Source organism: Vigna unguiculata, chromosome 3, assembly GCF_037176805.1.
Source record: "Vigna unguiculata cultivar grain cowpea cultivar isolate G323 ecotype 2 chromosome 3, ASM3717680v1, whole genome shotgun sequence".
Classification (NCBI taxonomy): domain Eukaryota; kingdom Viridiplantae; phylum Streptophyta; class Magnoliopsida; order Fabales; family Fabaceae; genus Vigna; species Vigna unguiculata.
In genome coordinates, this window is record NC_140794.1 from 22,364,686 (window position 1) to 22,386,935 (window position 22,250).

Genomic DNA, 22,250 nt, shown 5'->3' on the forward strand with positions numbered 1-22,250 from the left:
TGTCTACCTCCTGCACACAGATTTCAGATTTAAAAACAGTTTCAGATTTAAGAACAGTTGGGTATAAAAACTTCTGAATTTAAAAAGAAAAATAAGTTTTCAAATGGAGTTGACTAATGCCATTAGTCAACGTGCCACGTGTCAGTATGTGATTTTTTTGATTTTTTTAATTTTTTTTTTTAAATTTTTTTAAAATTTTTTAATTTTTTTTTAAATCTTTTGAAAACAAAATAAAAATGTCATGTGTCAAGTCCCTATGTGTGACATGTGACATTGTCAGTGCCATGTGGCATTGTAATGTCACGTGTCGGTCACTATCAGATATGATTGTGTTGATTTCGATTTAGTCCCCATATATGTTTTTTTGTTTCAATTTAGTACCTAAGTATGTGTATCTGATTCAATTTTGTCCCAACTTTTTTTAATAATTAAAATATTTTTATAATCCCTTTTTTATAAGATTAAAAATAATTAAGTATAAACATTTTTACAAAATTAAGTACTAATATTTATATTGTTTCTCTAAATTTCAAACCAAATTTATAAATGTTATATTAATATTTTTTATTAAAAACGACTTTTTAACATATTACTTTATTAATTACTTTTTTATTAAGTACTCATGTTTTGTTAATTTTTATTTTTTTTTCCAAAATAGAATAATATTGTCTCTTACTAATTTTAAACCAAAATTTCTATTGGTATGAATGTTGTACTATTTTTTTTATTAAAAATGACTTAATAAAATAACTTTTACTACTAAATTTTAATATAAATATCAAATACTTAATTTTTGTAAAACTTTTATACTTAATTACTTTTAATTTTATAAAAAATGGATTTTAATTATTAAAAAATATTAGGTCAAAATTGAATCAAATATACATAAGTAGGTACTAAATTGAAACAAAAAGACATATATGAGGACTAAATCGAAATCAACACAATAACATCTTATAATGATACTGACACACAGGGACTTGACTTGTGGCATTTTTTTTTTAAAATTAAAATAATTAAAAATTAAAAATTAAAAAATTAAAAATTAAAAAAAATAAAAAAAAAAAACCACAGACTGACATATGGCATGTTGACTAACGATGTTAGTCAACTCTGTCTGAAAGAGACCCAATCGAAGCACTTTTTCAAAAGTTGGAATGCAATTGACACTTCTCTAAAATCAAATATCTATTTAACACACTAATCCCAAACTGGATATATATGCCAATTATACCTAACAAATTATATATTTAAGAAACATCTTTTAAACTGAATTCAATTAAAATACTGTAACATTCTAAAAGGAAAAGGAAAAGTACATAAATCAAATAATAAGATACAATGATTGATCTGACGTTATAAAGAATTGTAACGTCATTGTAAGCGTCTTTTAACTATTTAATAAATTTGAATTTTTTAATTGAATTTTTGCTATTTATTTTGTCTAAGTTGGTGATGTAACTCTAAAGTGATTAACATTATTATTGGTATTATTATTTCTCACATATAATTTTATTATTTTATAAATTTTAATTTTATAATTAATAATTCATATTTTTCTTAAAATTTACAATAAAGGATTTATTAATTATAACATTGTATGAAAATTATATGTATTTATATTTAATTTAATTATAAATAATTTAACAAAGACTTAAATATTTTCGTAGATACCGTAAAATTAGTAGGTTCGGATTCCATTTGTTATTATGATATTTAAAATTACTTTTTTTATTACTTATACAACATATAAATTTTGATTTTAATTACCACAAAATATAAATAAATATTTAATCACTACCAAAAAATATAATTATAGTAGGAGTTAATTATTGGGGTTATAATAACCTCCACTAAGAGATATACATAAGAAAGATTTTATAAACCCTCTTTAAATAAAAGGAGTTTTTAAACAACTCCAGTAAAATTTTATAATTTTTTAAAGTTTTAATTTGAGCTTACGAAACTTTTTGCTCTCAAGATAGAAGGTGTTTTTAACTGAGTGGCTTGTCTTTCGTTCAAGAAAAAATATCTTTGGTAAGAAGAAGAAACAGATGCCTCTCGTCGCTCAAGGTAAACCGTGTACTCTCACTCCATTTTCGTCTTTTTCTTTCATTTTCATTTTTAACTCAGTGGCTGGCTTTCGATTTCATTTTCGTTTTTGTGTGGATGGCTTTCGATTTCATCTTTGTCTCTATGATTTCATCTCTTTCAATTTCAATTTCAATTTCAATTTGATATTTATAATGTGTGTGTTTAAGAAGTGGAAGTGTGACATGGTTTGAAGGGAAAAAAGTGAATATGATTATTGGCCTATAGCAGGTGTAGAAAGTCCTAGAAATCTAGTTTTCTGATTTGCGTTTCTTTATGTTCATCTACAATGACAACACATTGTTGTACATAAACTATTCGACAAAATGTTGAAGAAGGACGAAGTACCCTTCATTTTTGTTTTGAATTTGGGATGAGTTTCACCTATTCTCTCGCGGTTTTGGATGAGAACTACTTCAACCTCTGATTCTGGCGATAATGTCTGTTGTAGTGCGGAGGAGGTTGCAATACGCATCATTGGGGCCAATGAGAAAGAGAGTCGTTCGTCGCGACATCGTTGAGGTGCAGCGGTGGGGATCCAAGCTGTGAGGAGGCACACAATAGGTATTGTAATTATTAATTCTTCAATTCCTAGTAGAGAGGTCCTTATAAGATTGTAATTTCAGTCTTGTAAGATATCCTATTTCGTCATTAATCTTTAGTTACCCCTTTAGTATGCATTTGTGTGCCATCGGAGTGTATCCTTGTTCTTGCTGCGACCAATAGGCCGTTTGACCTGGATGAAGCAATAATTAGGAGATTTGAAAGGAGGTATGTCTACTAGTTCTTGACTTGCTTTTTGTTCTGGGCACGGATGGCATATATATGTTGGTGACAATCTGAATACTCTGAAATTCAGTAATACTTTATCATTTGTAATTACTGTAACGCTCATCTTTTGTTAACATAATAATGGTGGGGATGCCAAGCGCGGAAACGGGGAAAAATTTTTGAGGACTCTTTTGCGAAAAGAAAAGGTGGACAAGAAATTTGATTTTAAGGAACTCGCAACTATGACAGAAGGATACAGCGGAAGTGATCTCAAGGTTTATGCAATTTTCTAACTATTTCACTATTTATGTGATTATCGTGCTACAACCTGAAAATGCTTTTACTATTTTTAGCTTTTGATGCTCAAAGGTGCCTAACACATTTTTCACTTTATGCAGATAACTTCAGATGAATCATGGCTATCCTTTGATGAAGAAGCATATGTTCTACACAATAAGGTAAACTTCATGATCTTATCCGAAGGGCACAAGTTGTGACATAAAACAATTTTAGGTTCGTGCCTTTTCAGGGTGGCCAGGAACTCGAGCAAGAGTGTTAGTGATTGAGAAAAATGGTGAGCAGAAAACTTTGGATATTAAAATTATAACCACACGACTTAGCAGTCATGAAAGTGTGCAGTTCAATGAAGCAGATGATGTTGCATTTGTTGAGGGTGCGTTGGTATTTCCATGTGGAAGGGGTACCACACTTGAGGTACGTTTTTATATCATGTTTGCATCACCTAGGTAGGTGATGATGGGTGGAAACCAGATACCTTTTGAAATTTATTACTGTACATATTCCCTTATGCTGAAGCTTCTGCTTAATAATTATCTTTTTCTGAAAATTGCTATTTAATATATTTCATGCACGAGTTTCCATAAAAAATGGGAAATTCCCACCGCTCTTGTTCTCCTTTTGTCCAAGTACTCTTTGAAATTCTGTGACTGTCTTGCATCTTGGAATCAACATCAAATGTATTATGTATGAAATTAATGTCAACTATGAAAATTGAAATTCCTGTCACGCATTCAAGAGGCTTTTGTCCTTTCAATGATTACATGTTTGTCTCATCCAATAGGAATTGGATTCTATGATTGTAATTCTTGCCCTGTTAATGACAGTTGTGTTTTTTAATATAAATCTTATCTTTTCAAAAGAAGAATGGAAACAAATAATATCGGGTGAAGAATTGTATATCTTCACTTTATTGAAAGAGCATTCGCACTTGAAAATACAAGATCTTCGACTTTGTAATTACTTGCTTTCTGAGATACAGTTGACAAGTGTTTTTCTTTTATATCATGAGGCCAAGCATTAAGGAAGCACTTGTTGTTCAATCTATAAATAAGAACACATTTTGTACACAAATTTAGTATAGGTATGCCAGCCCAAAATTCTTGCATGTCAAATATACCTTTCTGAATCAGTGACACTGTAACTCTCAGGTATTGGAACTTCAGCTTCCTGGAAAAAAGGCAGTAAATGCAGCTGCCTTCTGGAATGGGCTGCGTGGGCAGAAGCTGAAGAAATTATGAACAAGGCATATTTTAAATTATTTTTTTAGCTATTTAGGAAATCGATTTTTCACTCTCACTAATTGTTAAATGTAGAACTAGTGTACAACTGCTGCTTACAAACCTGTTAGAGAGTTAATTCAGCAAGAAAGAATAAAAATGCTGGTAACTAGGCAATATCTTTGAAAGGTTTGCCCTTATATGATTATCATACCGATTTCACATTTGTTTCCTGCAGGAGAAAAGGCAGAAAGGTGTTGAAGAACAGAATAACAATGCGGGAAATACCCAAGATGGTATGGAAGCAAAAGAGGAAGTTAAGCAGGAAAAAGTAATTTTCCTTAGACCTCTGAACATGCAAGACTTCAAAGAGGCTAGGAGTCAGGTAAGACTCTGTCACCATAAAGGATTCTTTTGCTTATTCAATCCATTTTTAACATCATATACCTTGAATTTCGTTGCACATATGCCTGGCTTCGTTGCTTATTTGAATGAATGTAGCGACATGATAAGATTGCTTCATTTGACCATCATCTTTCTCCTTGCTTTTTTTGTTTAAATTTTGCTCTGTTCCTGGTATCTTGTGTGTTGGGGTTATGAAAGGGCGAAAATCCTTGAATGATTCACGATTCAGTTATTAAACCATAATTGTTCCAGGATGTTTTATGTTCTAAATTCTTTTTGTTGAGAATTTATATTTCTTGTGGAAACTTTACATAATGTATACTTAGTGCTATTAAGCATTTTGTTCATAAAGCGAAACTAGGGCCCTAGGGAGTGTGAGGTAAATAAGAAGTGCATGAAACTTAATTGCACCAGCAAAACCTTAGGAAGAGAGAGAGAGAGAGAAAGAACCTAGAAAAGAAATTAAAAACTATATAAAATATAACAGGTTTTGACATAAAAACAATTGTGAAGTGAATGTTAATTTATGAGAGGGCATAGAAAAAGGTAATGTTTGGTAGCATTCATGAAGCAGTATAAAAATGAGCTAAAAAAAGGAACAGTGGCGTTGTTTTGCACTCACGGAGAGTGATGACTACATTGCATTTTATTAGTATATATATATATATATATATATATATATATATATATATATATATATATATGGTAAGCCCACCTTCATTGCTGAAAACTCTAAGCCCAATGCAAATAGCAAAAGGATGACACCAAATTGAGCAACTGTCTCAACCTGGAACCAATATGCAAGATTACTAGCAGCAAAAATAGATGATATTCAATCATAACTTCATTTCAATATGTCTTACAGAAAGAAAGTATCCATGACACATCGTGATTCCATTCAATCAATGATTTTATTTTTTTAAAAGAATGTGGCTATATATATATATATATATATATATATATATATATATATATATATATATATATATATATAATATTTTAAGAGTGCAAAGATGTTGATATGTTTCTTTTGTTTTTTCTTATCACTATGAATGTCATATAGTAGTTTGTGTCTGAGTTTGTGATATTGTCGTGCTTTAGGAGCCTCGCGAATCCAACATATCATACATGGCCTTAGGAGTGCACAAATATGTTCTGTTTTTTTGCTTGGTTGCTTCTTGGCAAAGAGGTCAAGAGTAAAAAAAGAAAGGTGTTTTTGTTGAAAGCAACTCATGATTATTCTTCGTTGAAGTAATTGTTATAAAGAATTGTTCTTAAACAATCTATCTTTGCAGATGTTTGCAGAAGAAGTTATGAATTTTGTTGAGCCACAAGGTATCTGGTCAAAGAAGTGTTTGTAATATCAAGTACCGCATTAGAAGGATGTTATTTAATTTTTCATTATGTTTATTTTTCTTATTTAAAACAAATAACATTGTAATTGTTAATTTTAACTTTTACACTTTGTCATATTGTAGACTTTGTTCATTGTCCCTTTTATAGATGTGCATAAATTATAATTACCAAAAAATTAAAATCTTTTCCTTTTATAATTTTTCTTTTATTTCAAGATTTATGTATTATTAAAAAATATGAAACATACAAACAAACAATATTGGAGTTTTTAAATTGCAAGCATTAGCAGATGTTTTGAAAATTCCTAGCAGTAGTAGGGGTTTTGAAAACCCTTGGTAGTAGCGGGGGTTTTAGAAACTCCTGGCAGTAGTGGGGGTTTTAGAAACTCCTGGCAATAGCAGGGGTTTTGAAAACCTCTAGCAGTAACGGGGGTTTTGTAAACCCTTGGCAGTAGCAGGGGTTTCGAAACCCCAAGCAATAGCGGGAGTTTCGAAAACCCCAAGCAAGTTGTGTTTTTTCAGGAGTTGCTAAAAATCCTCCGGTAATCTAATAGCGACGCTGGTTCTTCCAGGGAAATTACAAACCCCTGGTAAACCCATTAGTGGGGGTTAAAACCTCCAGAAATGTCAAATATAACCCCTACTAAAAATAATTATTTTTGTAGTGAATATACCGTTCTTTAGAATTTTTTTAAGAAACATTGTATTACAGCATTACTATTTATAGTTTGAAATTATTAATTAAAACTTTTATTAATATAAAATATTAAAAATGGTGATTTTTTTAAAAAAAATTATAAGTACCTAAAACAAAACAAAAAAATTCTAACTGAAACAAAAAATGCACAAATTTTATGCCAGCTAAAATCATATGTAAGCTATTGATAAGTTATAAATAATTATTTCTACTACTTTATAACGGTCACTCCAAAAAATATAATAATATTAAGATGAAAAAACTACTCAAATTACGTTATTAAAAAATAAATATAAAATGTAATATCATTCTATGTCACTTTTCCATGTTTAAGAAATGTTCCGATAAAAATAAAAATATTAATTATATAATTATTCAATTATACAATTATAAAGTTATAAATTATAAAATTTTAAAATAATAAAATTATATGTATAGATAATTCAACCAAAAATGACATGTAAGATAATAATCAAACTATATTAACAAAAAAAGTTAATGACAGAAATTTAATTTATTTTTCAATTGACCATAAAAATTTATCACGACATATGTTTTAACCATAATTTTACTTTTATTAATACAAATTATATTATTATTTTACTCTTTAAATTTTATAATTATTTTTTAAAATATACCTAATTATCTATGATAAAATTATAAAATTTACTCATCTAATATAATTAGTCTTGAATTCATGAGTATGCACACGGGTCATGCTTTTTTTTTTAATTCATTAATTTATCGTGTTTCTAGTAATTACAAACGAATTTAGCATTTTAGTATTACAAAAATTGTAAGGGTGAAAATTAACTAAAAATTGAAGAGGTTAAAAAATATTTTAATAAAAATTATTCATTTTATATTTAAATTATTTGTAACTCAAACAAAAAAATTTATTAAACTATGAATTTTAATAAATATTTCTTTATAACATTAATATTAAAATTAAATTTGATCTCACCTTAGATAGTTGCACAATTTTCTAAAAAAACATTAAGACTAAATTGAACAAAAGTAATGAATATAAAAATTAAATTGAATATAAAACAATGACTCTGATACGTGACGATGCTAGGTTGATACATGGATATTTTAAGAAAAACAAAAAAAATTAAACAAACCACGAAGTGAAAACATGACCATCACCTTTTATTATCGTCAATTATTTAAATGGTGTTACCAAAAAAGAACAAATTGAAAAAAAAAATTAACAAAAATTAGAATCTAATTATAAAAAAAAATTGAGAATGAATTGAAAAAACTGAACTAAATTTTAACCTCTTTTTTAATTTTATTAAAATTATTAATGAAATTATTATTATATTTAAATGAATAATTAATTTATATATTTATATTTAAGTATTATAATCATATCATTATAAATATAATATTTAAAATAAATTGATAATATAAAAAAGTTATAATTCTTTTTATAAAAAAGCAATTAAAATAAATAATATTATTTTTATATTTATTTTGTTATATTTAAGTAATATATTATAATAAATAGAATTAATTATATCAATATTAATAATAATATTAGATTATATTAATGATAATACTACTGTTATAATACTAATATAATAATAATAATATAAATAATAATAATAATAATAATAATAAGAAGAGACATAACAATCTATTAGAGATGAGTAGTAAAATAATATTATTGTATGATTAAGATTTATAATTAAATTTTTGAGTTATTTATTATATTTGTAAGAAAGAGATGATTTGAATGTGTCTTATTATACATTGAAGATGAAGATGGGTATTTATACAAAACAGAATAATCTAAAAAAGTATGTAATTATGATATTTCATAATAATGAGTACAAAGACATTTAACTTTTTCTATTCTTACACCATTTATTTTGCTCATAAGTAACTTGGTAACCTAAAGAATGCAAACATTTTCCATGATAAATTTTAAAAGCATAAAAGCATTGTCTCATGTAAAACACCAATTTAGGAACAATGTCTAACAAAGAAGAAAAATACTTTACTAAAAGCATCAAAACAGAAAATAAGAAAAAAATCTATTAGGTAAAAAGATAGACCGTGTTTAGGAAAAACAATTATTTCTTTAAATAAAATAATTGAAAAATGGACATGTTCTTCACAAAGTGCAGAAAAAATAACTGGACTGAATAGATTACCTAATGAGGAACACGCCCCAGCAATTCCTTCATCAAGGTCACAATCCACACAAACAGAAATGGCAACACTAAAGAAAAAAATTGTTACAATGAAGAGAAAAATTTAAAAGAATATAGGTAGAACAGAATAACACATAGAACAACAAAAAATGAAATAAACCAAGACACATGGAAGGAGAGCTTAGAAACATGGCTAATAATATATTCAACACTGCAGAATATAACCTGAACATATAACATGTTTTTTTATATAATGGTAAGAAGGAAAAAATACACAACAGGTCAAAAAACAAACGAAAAAGAGAACCCAAAAATAAAAAGTTCAACATTCATTACAAGAGACGAAATATAACAAAAAATGAAATAAAATATTTGTTAAAATTAAAATAAGAAGGAAAAAACACACACAACAACTTAGAAAATAAACTAAGGGGAGAACCCAAAAAATAGAAAGATTTGGCCTTCATTGCAACAAAGGAAAAATAACAGAAAAAGAAAAAAAACTTAAAAAAATCCATACACGATTAAAAAAGGAACAAAGAAACAAAAAAATTTGAGTTTTCTTTTAATTGTGTTTGGTCAATTCTCTTTAATTTTGAGTAATTTTCATCTTGAAATCCATACATGTGGTCTATGTTGTGTCTTGTCTTTGATTGTTCAAATCGCCTATTATATGTCCTTTTGAATGCCTTTCTTTTTCATATTTGAGTTCATACTTGTTATTGGTTCATTAGCAAGTTCTTAGAGTAAGATTCTCTTATGTGTTGTTTAAGTTTTCTATTCTCTATTTTTGTTCCATTAGGTTTCCTTTCATTTTGAGTAGCTTCTTGTTTTCTTGTCCTTATTGCAAGCAATTTTATATGATAAACATGTAGAAAAGAGTTTGATAAAAAGAGCAAAATAAAAGACAAGAAAAATTGATAAAAAGTATGTGCACTACGACCACTACTACTTGATTTAGTGTAATTTATTTGTTTTGAGCTTTAGCATTTTATTTCTTGCTCAATCAACCTTCATATGTCATGACTTTGAGCTAAACGAGTGTCCTTAGACACCATTAGCATTCGACCATTTGGAGACAAGAAACATTCATCTTAATTCTGTTTGATTTTGATTTTTGTAATCCATTCTAGTGTTATTTGTGTCCTAGTCCTCTATCAATTCCTTAGGTGATTCTTAATTGTGTGCTTAACCTTGTTTCTTACTTGTTTTAATTTGACAATCTTATGTTTTGTCTCGTGAATTTTCTCTTAAAACTTTTAATAAGACATGGGTGGAAATAATTAGGTAAGTGACCAATTTTTAATACAAACAAAAATATATTTTTTTTCTGCATTTTCATATATGTTTTTCTAATATTCTCGTTTTCTTAATATGTAATTTGATGGTTAAAAATATTTTTAAAGTTAATTTATTATTTAAAAGAAGACTTTTAAGTTGTATAATCCAAACATTACTTTTAACTTCTAAAAAAGTTATCTTTTAGAAAAAAATTACTTCCATTGTATAATTTAGAAATCAATTTTGATTTCTCTATTGCACAATAAAAAAGAGAAAATGATTTTTATTTTGTGAGAAGGCAGAAAAAAAAAAGTGAAAATAAAGATATGCAAGATGGAAAAATTTAGAAGAAAAACGCAGGAGACACTCTCTGTGTTACCAATTGTCCATGCTTGGGCTGTCATTTTTAACTTGCAGTTCGTGGGCCAGCCGTGATCGGTCCCAAAAGCCCCCATGAAGTGGGATGGGAGAGGGTTAGAGTGGTTAGTTCCCTCTCTTCGTTCGAAACTTTTTCTTATCTCCGCAAGATCTTCTCACTGAGTCCCCCAACACGAAATCCTTACATTTCTATTTCTTCGGTGCTAGAGCTTGACAGCAGCCCACGTACCGGTTCCCGAGGTGGTACAAGCGCGGCGGCAGCGATAGAAGAGGAGAGTCGGTGTATACCCTCCGACGAGGTTAGTGTTCATTTCAACTACTTGAGAATTAGATAGATCTATTATGTGATATAGGCCTCCTATTTGTCACTGTGAGTTTGTGCAAACACAATCATTATCGAATCGCTTTCAGGAAATCTTTCCCAAATATTAAAATTGATTTTCTGCTGTTTTTTTTTTCATTTTAAAGTAGGGTGAGATGAAATTAATGGAGATCGAAATTTCATGTAGTTAAGGCCAACGTGATTCATAACATCAGCATTGATTGAGAGTTGTAGAACTCAGAATAATTGAGACAAACTACTGATGCCCTTGATTATTCTCTGTACCCAGCAGCTACATTATGCTTTGGTAGTGTGTACCAACTTCTTATGCTCCCAAGCTTGGCCTAGATAGCTATCTATCAACAGGTGCCTTGCACTCACTTTATTGCAGCTTATTAATAATTTATTTTTTACATTTATATTAGAGTCTTATATGCCTCGAGCTCCCTGGTTTGTGATTTTTGTTCCTGCGTTACCATTAAGTCAATAGTCTTGATGAGAAAAAGCACTTGGCATCAAATGAAGCTATTATTTATACAGTGTATGGATAGTTTAGACTTTAGTATACCAGAGAATATTCACGATGAGTCATGCTATTTCACTCTCATACAGATGAGTATGTGGAAGTTTGCTTTTTTTTTTGCTGCAACACTTGGAAAAAAAAATTGTCCTAAAGTCACCAGATTGAATATGTTTATCAAACAAATGTTTTTCAATTACATGTGAGAACAAGGAAAAAACTCGTCCCACTAGTTCAAATTGTTAGAATAATTACATCTATGTATTTTCATTAACCCTAAGCATAGGGTGTAAGAGTGTTGGAAACATCTATCAGCTGTACCTACAGCGTACCTAGTTCTGCACCTAGGTGTCTAGTGCAGTCCCTTTATCTTCTATGTATTCTTGTATCAGTTTTTCGTTACAAATAGAAGATAGTGAGAGGGATCCTTCAAGCCCTTCAAGATATGTTTCTTCCTTTTTAATCTTACGTGATGCCACTTCATTTGGTTAAAGATGAAATCTGTTTTCAATTTCATGTTTTCTTCATCTCTGTCAATCCCTTTTCACAAGGCTAAAAACCATGCAATCTGTTCTCTTATCTGGTTTCGAATGACCTTGTGTCTAAATCAATTTAACCAATTTTTTCTCATCTATTCCTCAAATGGTGTCACACACCAATTTTTTATCATATACAGTCATTTCTTTCTTTGTCATTTTTTGTTTGACCAAACATCCATTACTCCCACATTTTTTGTTTGAGCCTTCCACAAAGAATATAGATCTCTAGAAAAGAAGAATATAGGCTGTCTATCTAATTTTGTAATTTTATTTTAACCAACATTTGCAGAAGGATATCTTCTTTCCTGGAAGTCCTAAATACTCAGTTCAGTTTTGGTCTTTGCTCCTCTTCTTTCCAGAAATATTTTTGCATCAAACACTTTTTAATTTAGCACTCAGTTTTTGCTTTTTACTTCTCATTTCCTCTCTAGGATATAAAAGGGTAGCTAATTCTCACTATTATGGGTTTGCAGAGAGTCAAATACACGTTAATCTCATAAAAATAATATTTAGACATCTTGTATACTATTCAACGTCTAGTGATCAATAAATAAATAGAAAAATATATGTATAATGGTATAAGGTAATAGAAAGAAGTGATAAGAGATAAATAGAGTCTTTTGGTTCTGTGGGCTTTTTCAATAGGGGGGGGTGTTTTGGCCCTGTGGGATTTTTTGGCCATGTGGGTTAGAGCCAAATTCTGTGGGGTGGGCCAAATTGACAGTTCTAGTCAATGCAAAGAAAGAGGGTCAGAAAAAGATTAAATCAGGCATTCATGAAAATTATGGCTTTTAGAAGTACAATTGAATAGAGGAGAGGACAACAGAACATGAGATTACGTAAACTTAGAGATTTTAATGTTGTGGGCAGACCATCTCTAAGGGATGATGGGGAGGTAACGGCTAAGATAGTCAAGTATAGGACGTTACTGGTGGACTTAAGCTCAATTTAGAAATGAAGATGGCTTTCTGAGTTCAGGACATACCATTGGAAACAATAATGGACAACCTGATAGCTCAAAATCAATTGGAAAAGGGCAATTGGTGGGTAAGGTTCCTTTGAGTTTGGGACAATTCTTGAGAGAGAGATATGATAGTGTAGGAAACTCTATAATTGTACCTCTGATCATAGTCCATTCTTCCCACTCTAGCATCCCCTCAAAGCTCTAAATCTCTAAGGAAGGAAACGGATGAAAGGAAGGTGAAGTACTTCCATAGAATTCAGTATCAACAGTCTTCACTGATTTCATCTGAGAAATGTAAAGTTCTTTGAGAATAACTAATCGTCCAAGGGGAGGCAATGACCAACAATGAACACAACCACTCATGCGTAATTGCACCATGTTATCAAATGCAGGATCACTCAGCCAATTTGGAAAGATGGTTCCACCATAGGACTTGATGGTCAGTTTCTTCAGGTTTGTTGGAGGTTGCAGCTGCTCTAGTACAAACCTTTATGTTTCCGTGTCCTTAGTTTTACCACAATCTTATTCTAGTGCTAACTCATTTATTTGTTCTCTGTTCTTCAAATTGTCTTGGAAAGCTTCAGAGGGGTCAAATTTTCCAGTTCTCCAACCATCAATCCATCTTGTGGCTTACTGATGACGAAGGTGGACAAGGTTTGAAGATTTTGTAGAGTGGCTATTTAGGTATCTTCTTCAATTTAGTCCCACTATTGTCCAGGTGCTGTAGATTTACCAAATTTCCAATGTCCTTAAGCAATTCAGTGAGAGCTTGCGTGTTACTTCTGGCAATCTCTGAATTCTAGTGTGAAAGATCTAAGTATCGCAGAATTTCCCTGACAGTCAGGCAACTCAGTAATATTCACGTAGTGTGACAAGGCTAACACCCTTAGCTTTGTCATTTCTGGTGACAAGTCATATACTACTGTGTTTGACAAGTAATGACTGGAAAAATGACCACTTCTTACCCACCACAGTCTTAATGGTAAGGCTATGAAGGAACTCAAACCTTTTGATCCATAAAAGTAATCAAATTTATTGAAAGAGTCATACTTCCCTCTGTTGTATGAAATCATTGTTGTCAAACCATTGATCAGATCATGAATTTTAAAGTTTGCTACAAGTTCATCAAAGTATTCATCACCTATTTCTTCCATAGTTTTGTCACTTTTGGACTGACATACTAAGCCTTCTGCAATCCATAACCGAACCACCATCTCTTTTTCTATCTGAGATCTTTGGAAATATGGATAGGTAAGTGAAGCATCGTTTCAAAGGAGCAAGGAGGTAAATGATACCTCAACAGTAGAGCTGGCAGAACCTTAACATTTGGCAAATCCCAAATGTTACTTTTTAAGACTTTGGTCTAATAATTTTCTGATAATTTGGTACGAAGAAGACCCCAACTGTTACTGCATCTAATGGTAAGCCATCACATTCTTTTGCTATTTCTTTACCAATTTCTTCGAGGAAAGTTTTAGTTTTCACATTTATTACACTAAAACTTTTCTTTCTGTTATCTCATTTTGAGAGTATCATATCATCAAATTCATTTTTGACATTTATAATATCGATTGTATCGATATAGATATAATTAGATGGAGTTATTTGAAGTATTATTATACTTGAATTTTGAAAATTTGTAATTTTCTTCTGTAATGTGATTGTGCACTTGTTTTTGTTTAAAATTGAACTCTCAACCTAATAAAATAATATAAAGAAATACTTTAATGAATTAAAATTATTAAAAAGATACGCTATTAAAGAATATTGTTTTAAAAACAATAAAATTTTGAAAGTTGAAAGTTAAGATAGTAAAAGTAAAGAGACTAAAATCGCATGAGAAATTAAGAGGTTTGATTCTACCCTGAGCCTCCATCTCTGATCAACCAACTGCTTCGTCGCTGGTGCTGTCACTGTGTCGCTGCATCACTGTTTTCCGGTCTCTTCAGAGGTTAAACTTCTCTTAACTTTCGATTTTTTCTTCTGTTGCATCACCGTGTTCAACCTTCCATGTATGAATTTGGGGATTTTTATATGCCAATAGCTGTAAATATACGAACATATGAAGAGTGATTGTTTCCTATAAATCAATGTGTGTATTGGAAAATGGGTTTGGAGTGGATCCTTATGGAAGAGTTTGCCATAGAGAAAGGCACCGTTAATGCCCAATGAGGTTGTGGGACTGAGAGAAAGACATATCTTACCTTTTTTTTCTTTGATTTGATGTTGTTGTGATCTATCTATGTAGTTTTATTGATGAGAACGTTTTATTTAAGCTTGAATTACTGGTAAATTTGATATTTCTTTTTTGATGTGGAATCATTCATGATTGGTCATATACATGGAATTACTAGGTTTTTCGATTCATATATCGTATGTGGGATGTCAGTTCAGCTATTATTTTGGGGTTAAACATATCCTGTCAGCTTCATGTAAGTTCCATCAAATTAGTATGTTAATTGGATGCAAGCTATGGTAGTTTAAGACAATGTATGATGAAGCTATCCTGACAAACTGGTATTTGATTGCTCACGTGAAAATTGAAATCAATCTGATGGGCAAGAAATCTTGGAAGTTGTTTAGAGTGATAGAATTAACATTAGATATTAAATATGACTAAACTTGGGGCCAAGAGAGGATGCAATTAAATTTTGTATTTGAAATTCTCTTTTGAAGTACAGTCAAGGATAAGATTGATTGGAGGAAGCTTTTTTTTTCCTCTCTGGTGTGGATGAAGAAACTAACTGTAAATTAAATCGATTTCATAAACTTATTTCTGTTTACATTTTATTTTTTATGCTCCGTTGAGTGAGAAATTTTAAGCAGTTGCAAGTACTTTTAAGTTGTGATCTTTGAATTTATGTACTTGTTCTATGTTTAAGGTGTTGGATTCCTGTCTTAAGGCTTTCATGACTGTTATTTATTGTTATTCTAAATCCTTCATGTGGTGTGATTCGTCTCTTTCCATTCATTTTCGCTTTTTTTATCCAATTTTTCTGTCAAGATGTTTGGGTTTTCTTTGTCTTAAGCTGTGAGATGATAGTATCACTGTGAAATATCGGTAGTTTTGTACACAGTAACACTGTGTAGGGCACTTACGTTGATTTATTGGAGGACTTTTAGGTAAGATAAGAAATGAAATATTAATTTATAATTAGAAGTTAATGTAATTAAGGACAATAGTGTCTTACTCTAGGTTCCATCAACAACATAAGGTCACTTTAAGGGATATTGATTCTTTAGGAGGAACAATGGTAAGAAGCCAGATGGAAGAATTGGGATATGTGCATTCTATATTAAAAGCGTTTACATTCTTTTGTTGTGATTTGTTGTTACTGGTGCTTTATGTTGTGCTGAAGTTTGAGGAGTCGAGTGATTTAAAAGCATCAATTAAGAAGACTGAAAATTATCCTTTGGATGGATTTGTTAAAAACACCAATTCAATCGATAAATGTTAGAATAGGCATAGAATATGTTAGAAGTGGGCTTTAAGCCTAACTCAACTCCACAAAACCGGCTTGTAAGGTGAGGTTTGCATCTCACTTATATATATTATGAATTGGCCTTATCTCTAATTGATGTGGGACTTCCAACACACCTCCTCACGCCGAGGTATATTCATCTCGTGCGTGGGACAAGAAATTAGTGGGTGGTCTGTTAGCAGCCCGATATCGAGTGGAATAGAATGTCCAAGAAAGTTCGCTAGGATAGACTCTAACCTGGCTCTGATACCATGTTAGAAGTGGGCTTTAAGCCTAACTCAACTCCATAAAACCGGCTTGTAAGGTGAGGTTTCACTTATATATTATGAATTGGCCTTATCTCTAGTCGATGTGGGACTTCCAGCAGAATAAAACCTGAGCAAGCTACACAAGACTTTTACATATTCAAGGAATGACCGAATAACTGAAAGAAAAGAATATATACAGAGAAAGGCCCTAGAAGGATCATGGAACCACGTCCTTTTATCTGGTCATGAAGAAAAATAAATAGAGTTAATGAGTCCGAAAAGGGTATCCAATAAGAAATCATTGTCATTTAAATTTTGAAATAAGTTGAAATTCCATGAAAGCCAAAACAAATATTGGACACCGAAAATTGTGGGGAGGAGAATTTTGATTTTAAAGGTGATAAAGGCATGGAAAGGCACAATTTAAGGGGCAATTCGTATGGATAGGTTGTCCCAAAATTTATTGAGTCATTAGCCAACTTCAATGTAAGCAAGTATTTAAAGGCAACATGCATAGCCTTGAGGGAAAAAATTTCAATTACTATATTGAGAGTCTAAAAAATAGTTGTGGCATAATTAGAAATAAGTTACTAGTTCCGTGACGACGATCTTGATGTAAGGAAAAGAGGACAAAGTGTCAAAATTTTGATAGGGTGTCGAAACCCTAACTTGAAGCGGATGAAAGCAAGATGTGAAAACCTTGGCAAGGTGTAAAACCTTGACTTGGAGTCGGGGGAAAAGGTGTGAAAACCTTTTCTTAAAGTGGGAGAAACAAGGTTTGGAGACCTTATCGTAGAGGTGAGATAAGCTCTTAGAAGTGGATAGCAAGGTGTGGTACTCCTTTTTTTCTCTCTTCCCTAACTAATTTTTCTCCCATCATCACCAGAATGCCAGAGGACGACATCTAACCCATTTTTTTTTCTAGTACCCTTCTTCCAATTCCCCTTTTCTGTTGCCATTTTTCTTTCTCCTTCTCCACCAAACCCCCACAAAAACAAGCATCATACATAGAAGGGGGAATTTTCTTCTCTGTTTCTTCCTTGGCGTCAGAGCTCGTGTCCGCCTCATCGTGGCGGTTGTAGAAACCTAATTCTCCCTTGCTATCATTTCCGGCTAGGTCTCTGTTGCCGGCGTCGACGAGGTTCAATTTCTCCCTCTCCCTCTTTGTTTCAATTTCTCGATTTCGTTTTTTGATTCGGGTCCTCTGATAATATTCACTGGCTTAAGAGAGAATTGAGCATGTTTTTCGTTCTTGTTTTTTCACTTATTCCCCTTTGATGTTGGTTTGAATTGTTGACGCCTTTGATTTGCTGATGGAGTATGGGGTTTCGGATTATATTGGTATAGATGACTTTTGTGGAGTCTAACGAAGTGTTGGGGTTTCTGGTTGATGATTGGAGGAAACTTTGAATCCTAGAGTTTTAAAATGCTATTTAGTCTGATTTAATTACCAAAGTTCATTTGTTCGTGGTTGGATTAATGTAGCATAATTTTCATTGTTAGTGTGATTCTGGTTTTGTCTATCTGATTGATGAGTACTGTGTTCGTGTATTTATGTTTTCTCGGTGCTTAAGGCGTTTTCAAACCATTTATGTTACAGTTAAAAACTAAGAGGGGAAGAAGAATTGGAATCTGAAGTTTGTTGTTTTTGTATTTGTTGTATTTCCTTTTTTATTCTTATAAAAATAGTAGGAGTAAAAATTGAAAAAGCAACATTTCACTTAAGAGTATTCCAAATGGTCATAATGTTCTTAACACTAAGTACATGTCTCTCATGGATACAATGCCTATGTTAGCATACATGCTTTGTACACCTAGACACTGTTTTTGTTTCTTTGGATGTTGAGAAATTACAATGGGATAAGGAAGCTGCAATGTCCAGTGATGGATTTGCAGGAGCCTCAGCAACCAACCTAATTGAAATGCTTTTTGAGGTGGAGGTAGTAACTTACGTGGTAACAGAATATTCTATTCTGTTTTTTAATTTTCTAATTCTAAAAATAGAAATAAAAGATGATTAAAACACTCTTAATCATTAAATTGTATGCTTGTGTTGAATGGGACGATAATGTTTCACTTAAGTTGGCTGTAGTGTTATTAAACATCCTATACCTGAGATATTGTTCATGTTGACTCTTCAGGCCTTCATAGTTTGTGCTTTTAGAAGCGGTTCAGTGGGTTAAGGGGAGATGGAACAGATACTTAATTGATAGTTCGACAAATTGTGTTAGTTTCTTTTGTTTTGCTAAGCTTGTATCCTTTTTGCAGAGCAAAGTTTCTGGCCTATTCTACATACCATGGGGACCAGAGGAGTAATTGGGGACAAGTGGTCCATGAGAATTCTTTGGGCTTGTGCTATTGGAAGTGCTGTCGGTAAGTATTTTGAACCCCTGGGCTTGTGCTATTTCTTTTCTCATTGAAACTTTGTTCAATTACAATCTTGTTTTCATAACTACAATTGTCTAGGCCTGTATATGGTTGCTGTAGAAAGGCAAACACAAAACAGGGCGAGGATGCTGGCTGAAGAACTAAGGGCAACGGAGTCAGGGGGGAGCAATGGCGAAGACAGCTGAACTATATTACGCTATATTTTGTGATAATTATGTAGTATCATAGAGCATATGCAAAGTGTTTCCTTATGATTTTAAAGGTTTAAGCATCCTTTCTCCATTTGCTAATAGTATAGAGAATTTTACCTTTGGGGAAATATTCAAGTGGATTTTCATTTCAAATGCGTTATGGAAAGAATTGAAATAAGCTTTGTAACCACATTTTTAACATTTTAGCAAATTAACTTATCAAGTTACTTTTAAATTGTGTACTTTAATGATTGATTTAGCCTACTGAAAACAGTTTCCCTTCTAGCAACCATCATGTTGAAAAGCGTGTGTGCCCCCATATTGTTAATTTGCCAATATACTTCTGCAGTTTAAGATCAATGCTGACATTTTTTCTTACTAGTGGCTGACCTTTTGTCATCCAAGTTGAAAACCTTAACATAAGGGGTTTCACTTGCGTTTTCAAAGGGGTTTTATTTCTTATATCACATTTGTTTTATAACTTTGTTATTGAGGGGCAATTAACACTAAACGTTGTCCATTGTTATATGATAAATATTGGTAGATCAAAGTTCAATAGATTCTATATTTGATTTTGATTAAGTATTTAATAAGAAAGTACAAAACATGATTATATATATATATATATATATATATATATATATATATATATATATATTAGTATTATTTAATTTTGGCCATGGCAGAAATTGGTTGCGATCTCACAACTTGTCGCCTTGTGGCGGAGATGAAATGGATTTTCAGTGGCGGCTCATGGCGGCTGCTTTTGGCATTGTGGGTGGTGGTGGCAGAGCGGGTATGTTGGAAAAATGGGACTGAAAAAAAAAGCCAAGAACTTGACCATAGGAGAAGAGAAGAAATGTGCATATTGAACATGCATGACAATGATAACATGGTAGGAGGAGGAAGATAACAAGAAACAAGAAACCCTACTTGCAGAACTTTGTTGTCTTAAAAAATGGGCATGACCCATTAAAATATTATTTAGTCAAACCTAAGGCATAGATTGATTACTCTCTTATTCTTTTACCGTATCTTGTTCTTACCTTAATTGCTTACTTTGTTTTGTCTTTAAAAAAATGGGTTTGACCTGCAAAAGTATTTATTTAATCAAACCTAAGGTGCATATTATCTATCTTATTCTTTTACCAAGTTACTCCAACCACCAAAAGTCTAATTTTCTTTAACCTGAAACAACACATTATTATTTCCATTCTCTTGTTATTGTAACTATTGCCACTGTCAGCCACAATTGCCACTCATTATAGTAAGTCGCCATTGCCAGTCAACACTGCCAACTACTGTCGTCAACATTGTCGATCACCACCGTCGGCTACTACCAGCCGTTGCCAAGTCTGCTTTATTTTCAATCTTTTTAAATTTTTTTTTTCTGTTTCTCTATTTTCACTATAATTATTTTGCAAAAAAATGTACCTATTTTCCAACAACAATAACTATCAATTATAAGGATACTTCAAGAACATCTATAGAAGTGACATGGGTTGGATACATTGTCATCTGATTGATGAATCAAATTTAAAATAACTTTTGTGGGAAAGTTATAAATGAGGAGTTACTAGAGAAAAAGAACATCTAATGGCAAAGAGAGGCAATGATGCTGCTTGCACCAAGACATCAAAAAATGTTAGAGAAAAACTTTGAAAATTATATAAAGAAAAAACATATAGCTCCTCCGTCAATCTAGGATATAATGCAGCCACTGATAACCATGAAAGTGAAAATGAAGTTGAAATTTCCACGGCTAGCAATGATAAAGGTAGAAATAGTAGTGGAAGAAAATGACCAATAAATATGTTATGTAGAAATCCAGTTGTTGCAATAGAGAAGAGAAAAAAAAGGGAAAAATAAAGCAAGCTAGAATTAAAGAGGCATGTGACAAAAATTTAAAGGCCTTAATTCATCAATATATTGCTTGATTTTGGTATCAAGCAGGCTTCTCATTCAACCTTTCAGGTTGAAAAGTTTTCAAGATAGGATTGATGTCATAAGTGCTTATGGACCCAATTTACCCATTCCTACTTATCATGAATCAGAGTTCCACTTCTCAACTAGGAAGTTGAGTACATTGAGAAGTTGTTGTAGGACCATAAATTGTAGTGGAGCAAACATGGTTGTTTTGTTATGTCAGATGCATGGACTAACCGAAAGCAACGATGCTTGATTAATTTTTTGGTGAGCTCCCTTGTATGGATAATGTTTGTGAAGTCCATTAATGGTTCAAACATTGTGAAGATAAGAAAAAAATCTATTTGAGATGCTTGATTCTCTTGCGGAGAAAATATGAGCAATTATGTGTTGGCTTGCAAATTGTTAGAAGAGAAAAAACCCCATCTCTATAGAACTCCTTGTGCTACCCATTGTATAGATTTGATGCTTGAAAACATTGGAAAACTTCCTTTGATAAAGAAGACAATTCAAAGAGGAGTTAGTCTTGTTGGCTTTATCTATAGTCATTCTAGTACCTTCAATTTGTTGAGACAATTTACAATTCTTTTGACTTATTTTTAATAGTTATTTACATACAAATGCACTACTACCTTAATTTATAAAAAAATTATACCCTATTAGTTTATTTTAAAAATATATAATATTACTAAATAAATGTTTGACTCAGTGGGGTGGATGGGGACATAACGCTCTCAATACCATATGGGGTACGCATCATTATTGTCAATTGCGGGAGACAAGTCTACAATTTGGCGTCTATCAGATGATACGCACAAACGCCATGCAAGGATGGATATGCCTAATCCATCCCGAAGGCATAAATGGTGTAGTTAAAGAGATTGCACACTAACATCTACCATTCTTGGATGCGAAACCATTTGACACCTATTTGCCTTATATAACTGTAGATGGAAAAAAGTTTCGTTTCCAATGTAGTATACTCATGTTTATCGAGGGCGAAAAACAAAATA

The 22,250-nt window shown here is 31.6% G+C and overlaps 2 protein-coding genes, 1 long non-coding RNA gene and 1 pseudogene across 15 annotated transcripts; 2 read left to right on the forward strand and 2 right to left on the reverse strand.

The window, feature by feature from the left end:
* The first annotated feature begins 1,934 nt into the window (after positions 1–1,934).
* LOC114166590 (uncharacterized) lies at positions 1,935–6,254 on the forward strand. 8 transcript variants are annotated; one of them, XM_085671565.1, is made up of 8 exons: positions 1,935–2,073; positions 2,543–2,655; positions 2,754–3,137; positions 3,261–3,320; positions 3,376–3,576; positions 4,618–4,764; positions 5,886–5,994; positions 6,080–6,254. In XM_085671565.1, the coding sequence occupies exons 3-7, from the start codon at positions 3,105–3,107 to the stop codon at positions 5,982–5,984; spliced, it is 540 nt and encodes a 179-aa protein (XP_085527691.1). In that variant the 5' UTR covers positions 1,935–2,073; positions 2,543–2,655; positions 2,754–3,104; the 3' UTR covers positions 5,985–5,994; positions 6,080–6,254. The 8 variants fall into 8 exon arrangements, 7 of the variants coding, with proteins under 7 accessions (XP_085527691.1, XP_085527690.1, XP_085527696.1 ...); XM_085671564.1 differs by having other exon boundaries at positions 2,766–3,137; XM_085671570.1 differs by lacking the exon at positions 1,935–2,073 and having other exon boundaries at positions 2,106–2,655; positions 2,766–3,137; positions 3,376–3,436; positions 3,515–3,576.
* LOC146887597 (uncharacterized) lies at positions 4,028–5,890 on the reverse strand. Its single transcript, XR_014994019.1, has 2 exons — positions 4,827–5,890; positions 4,028–4,611 (listed from the first exon to the last, which is right to left on the reverse strand). It is a non-coding gene; the product is annotated as an uncharacterized LOC146887597 (long non-coding RNA).
* Positions 6,255–10,688: 4,434 nt separating the features above from the next.
* LOC114172279 (uncharacterized) lies at positions 10,689–19,546 on the forward strand. 6 transcript variants are annotated; one of them, XM_085671215.1, is made up of 4 exons: positions 10,690–10,956; positions 11,167–11,345; positions 19,001–19,105; positions 19,199–19,546. In XM_085671215.1, the coding sequence occupies exons 3-4, from the start codon at positions 19,030–19,032 to the stop codon at positions 19,303–19,305; spliced, it is 183 nt and encodes a 60-aa protein (XP_085527341.1). In that variant the 5' UTR covers positions 10,690–10,956; positions 11,167–11,345; positions 19,001–19,029; the 3' UTR covers positions 19,306–19,546. The 6 variants fall into 6 exon arrangements, with proteins under 6 accessions (XP_085527344.1, XP_085527341.1, XP_085527343.1 ...); XM_085671217.1 differs by having other exon boundaries at positions 11,269–11,345; XM_085671216.1 differs by having other exon boundaries at positions 11,272–11,345.
* On the reverse strand, positions 12,804–17,800 carry LOC146887598 (putative disease resistance RPP13-like protein 1; annotated as a pseudogene).
* Positions 19,547–22,250: the final 2,704 nt, after the last annotated feature.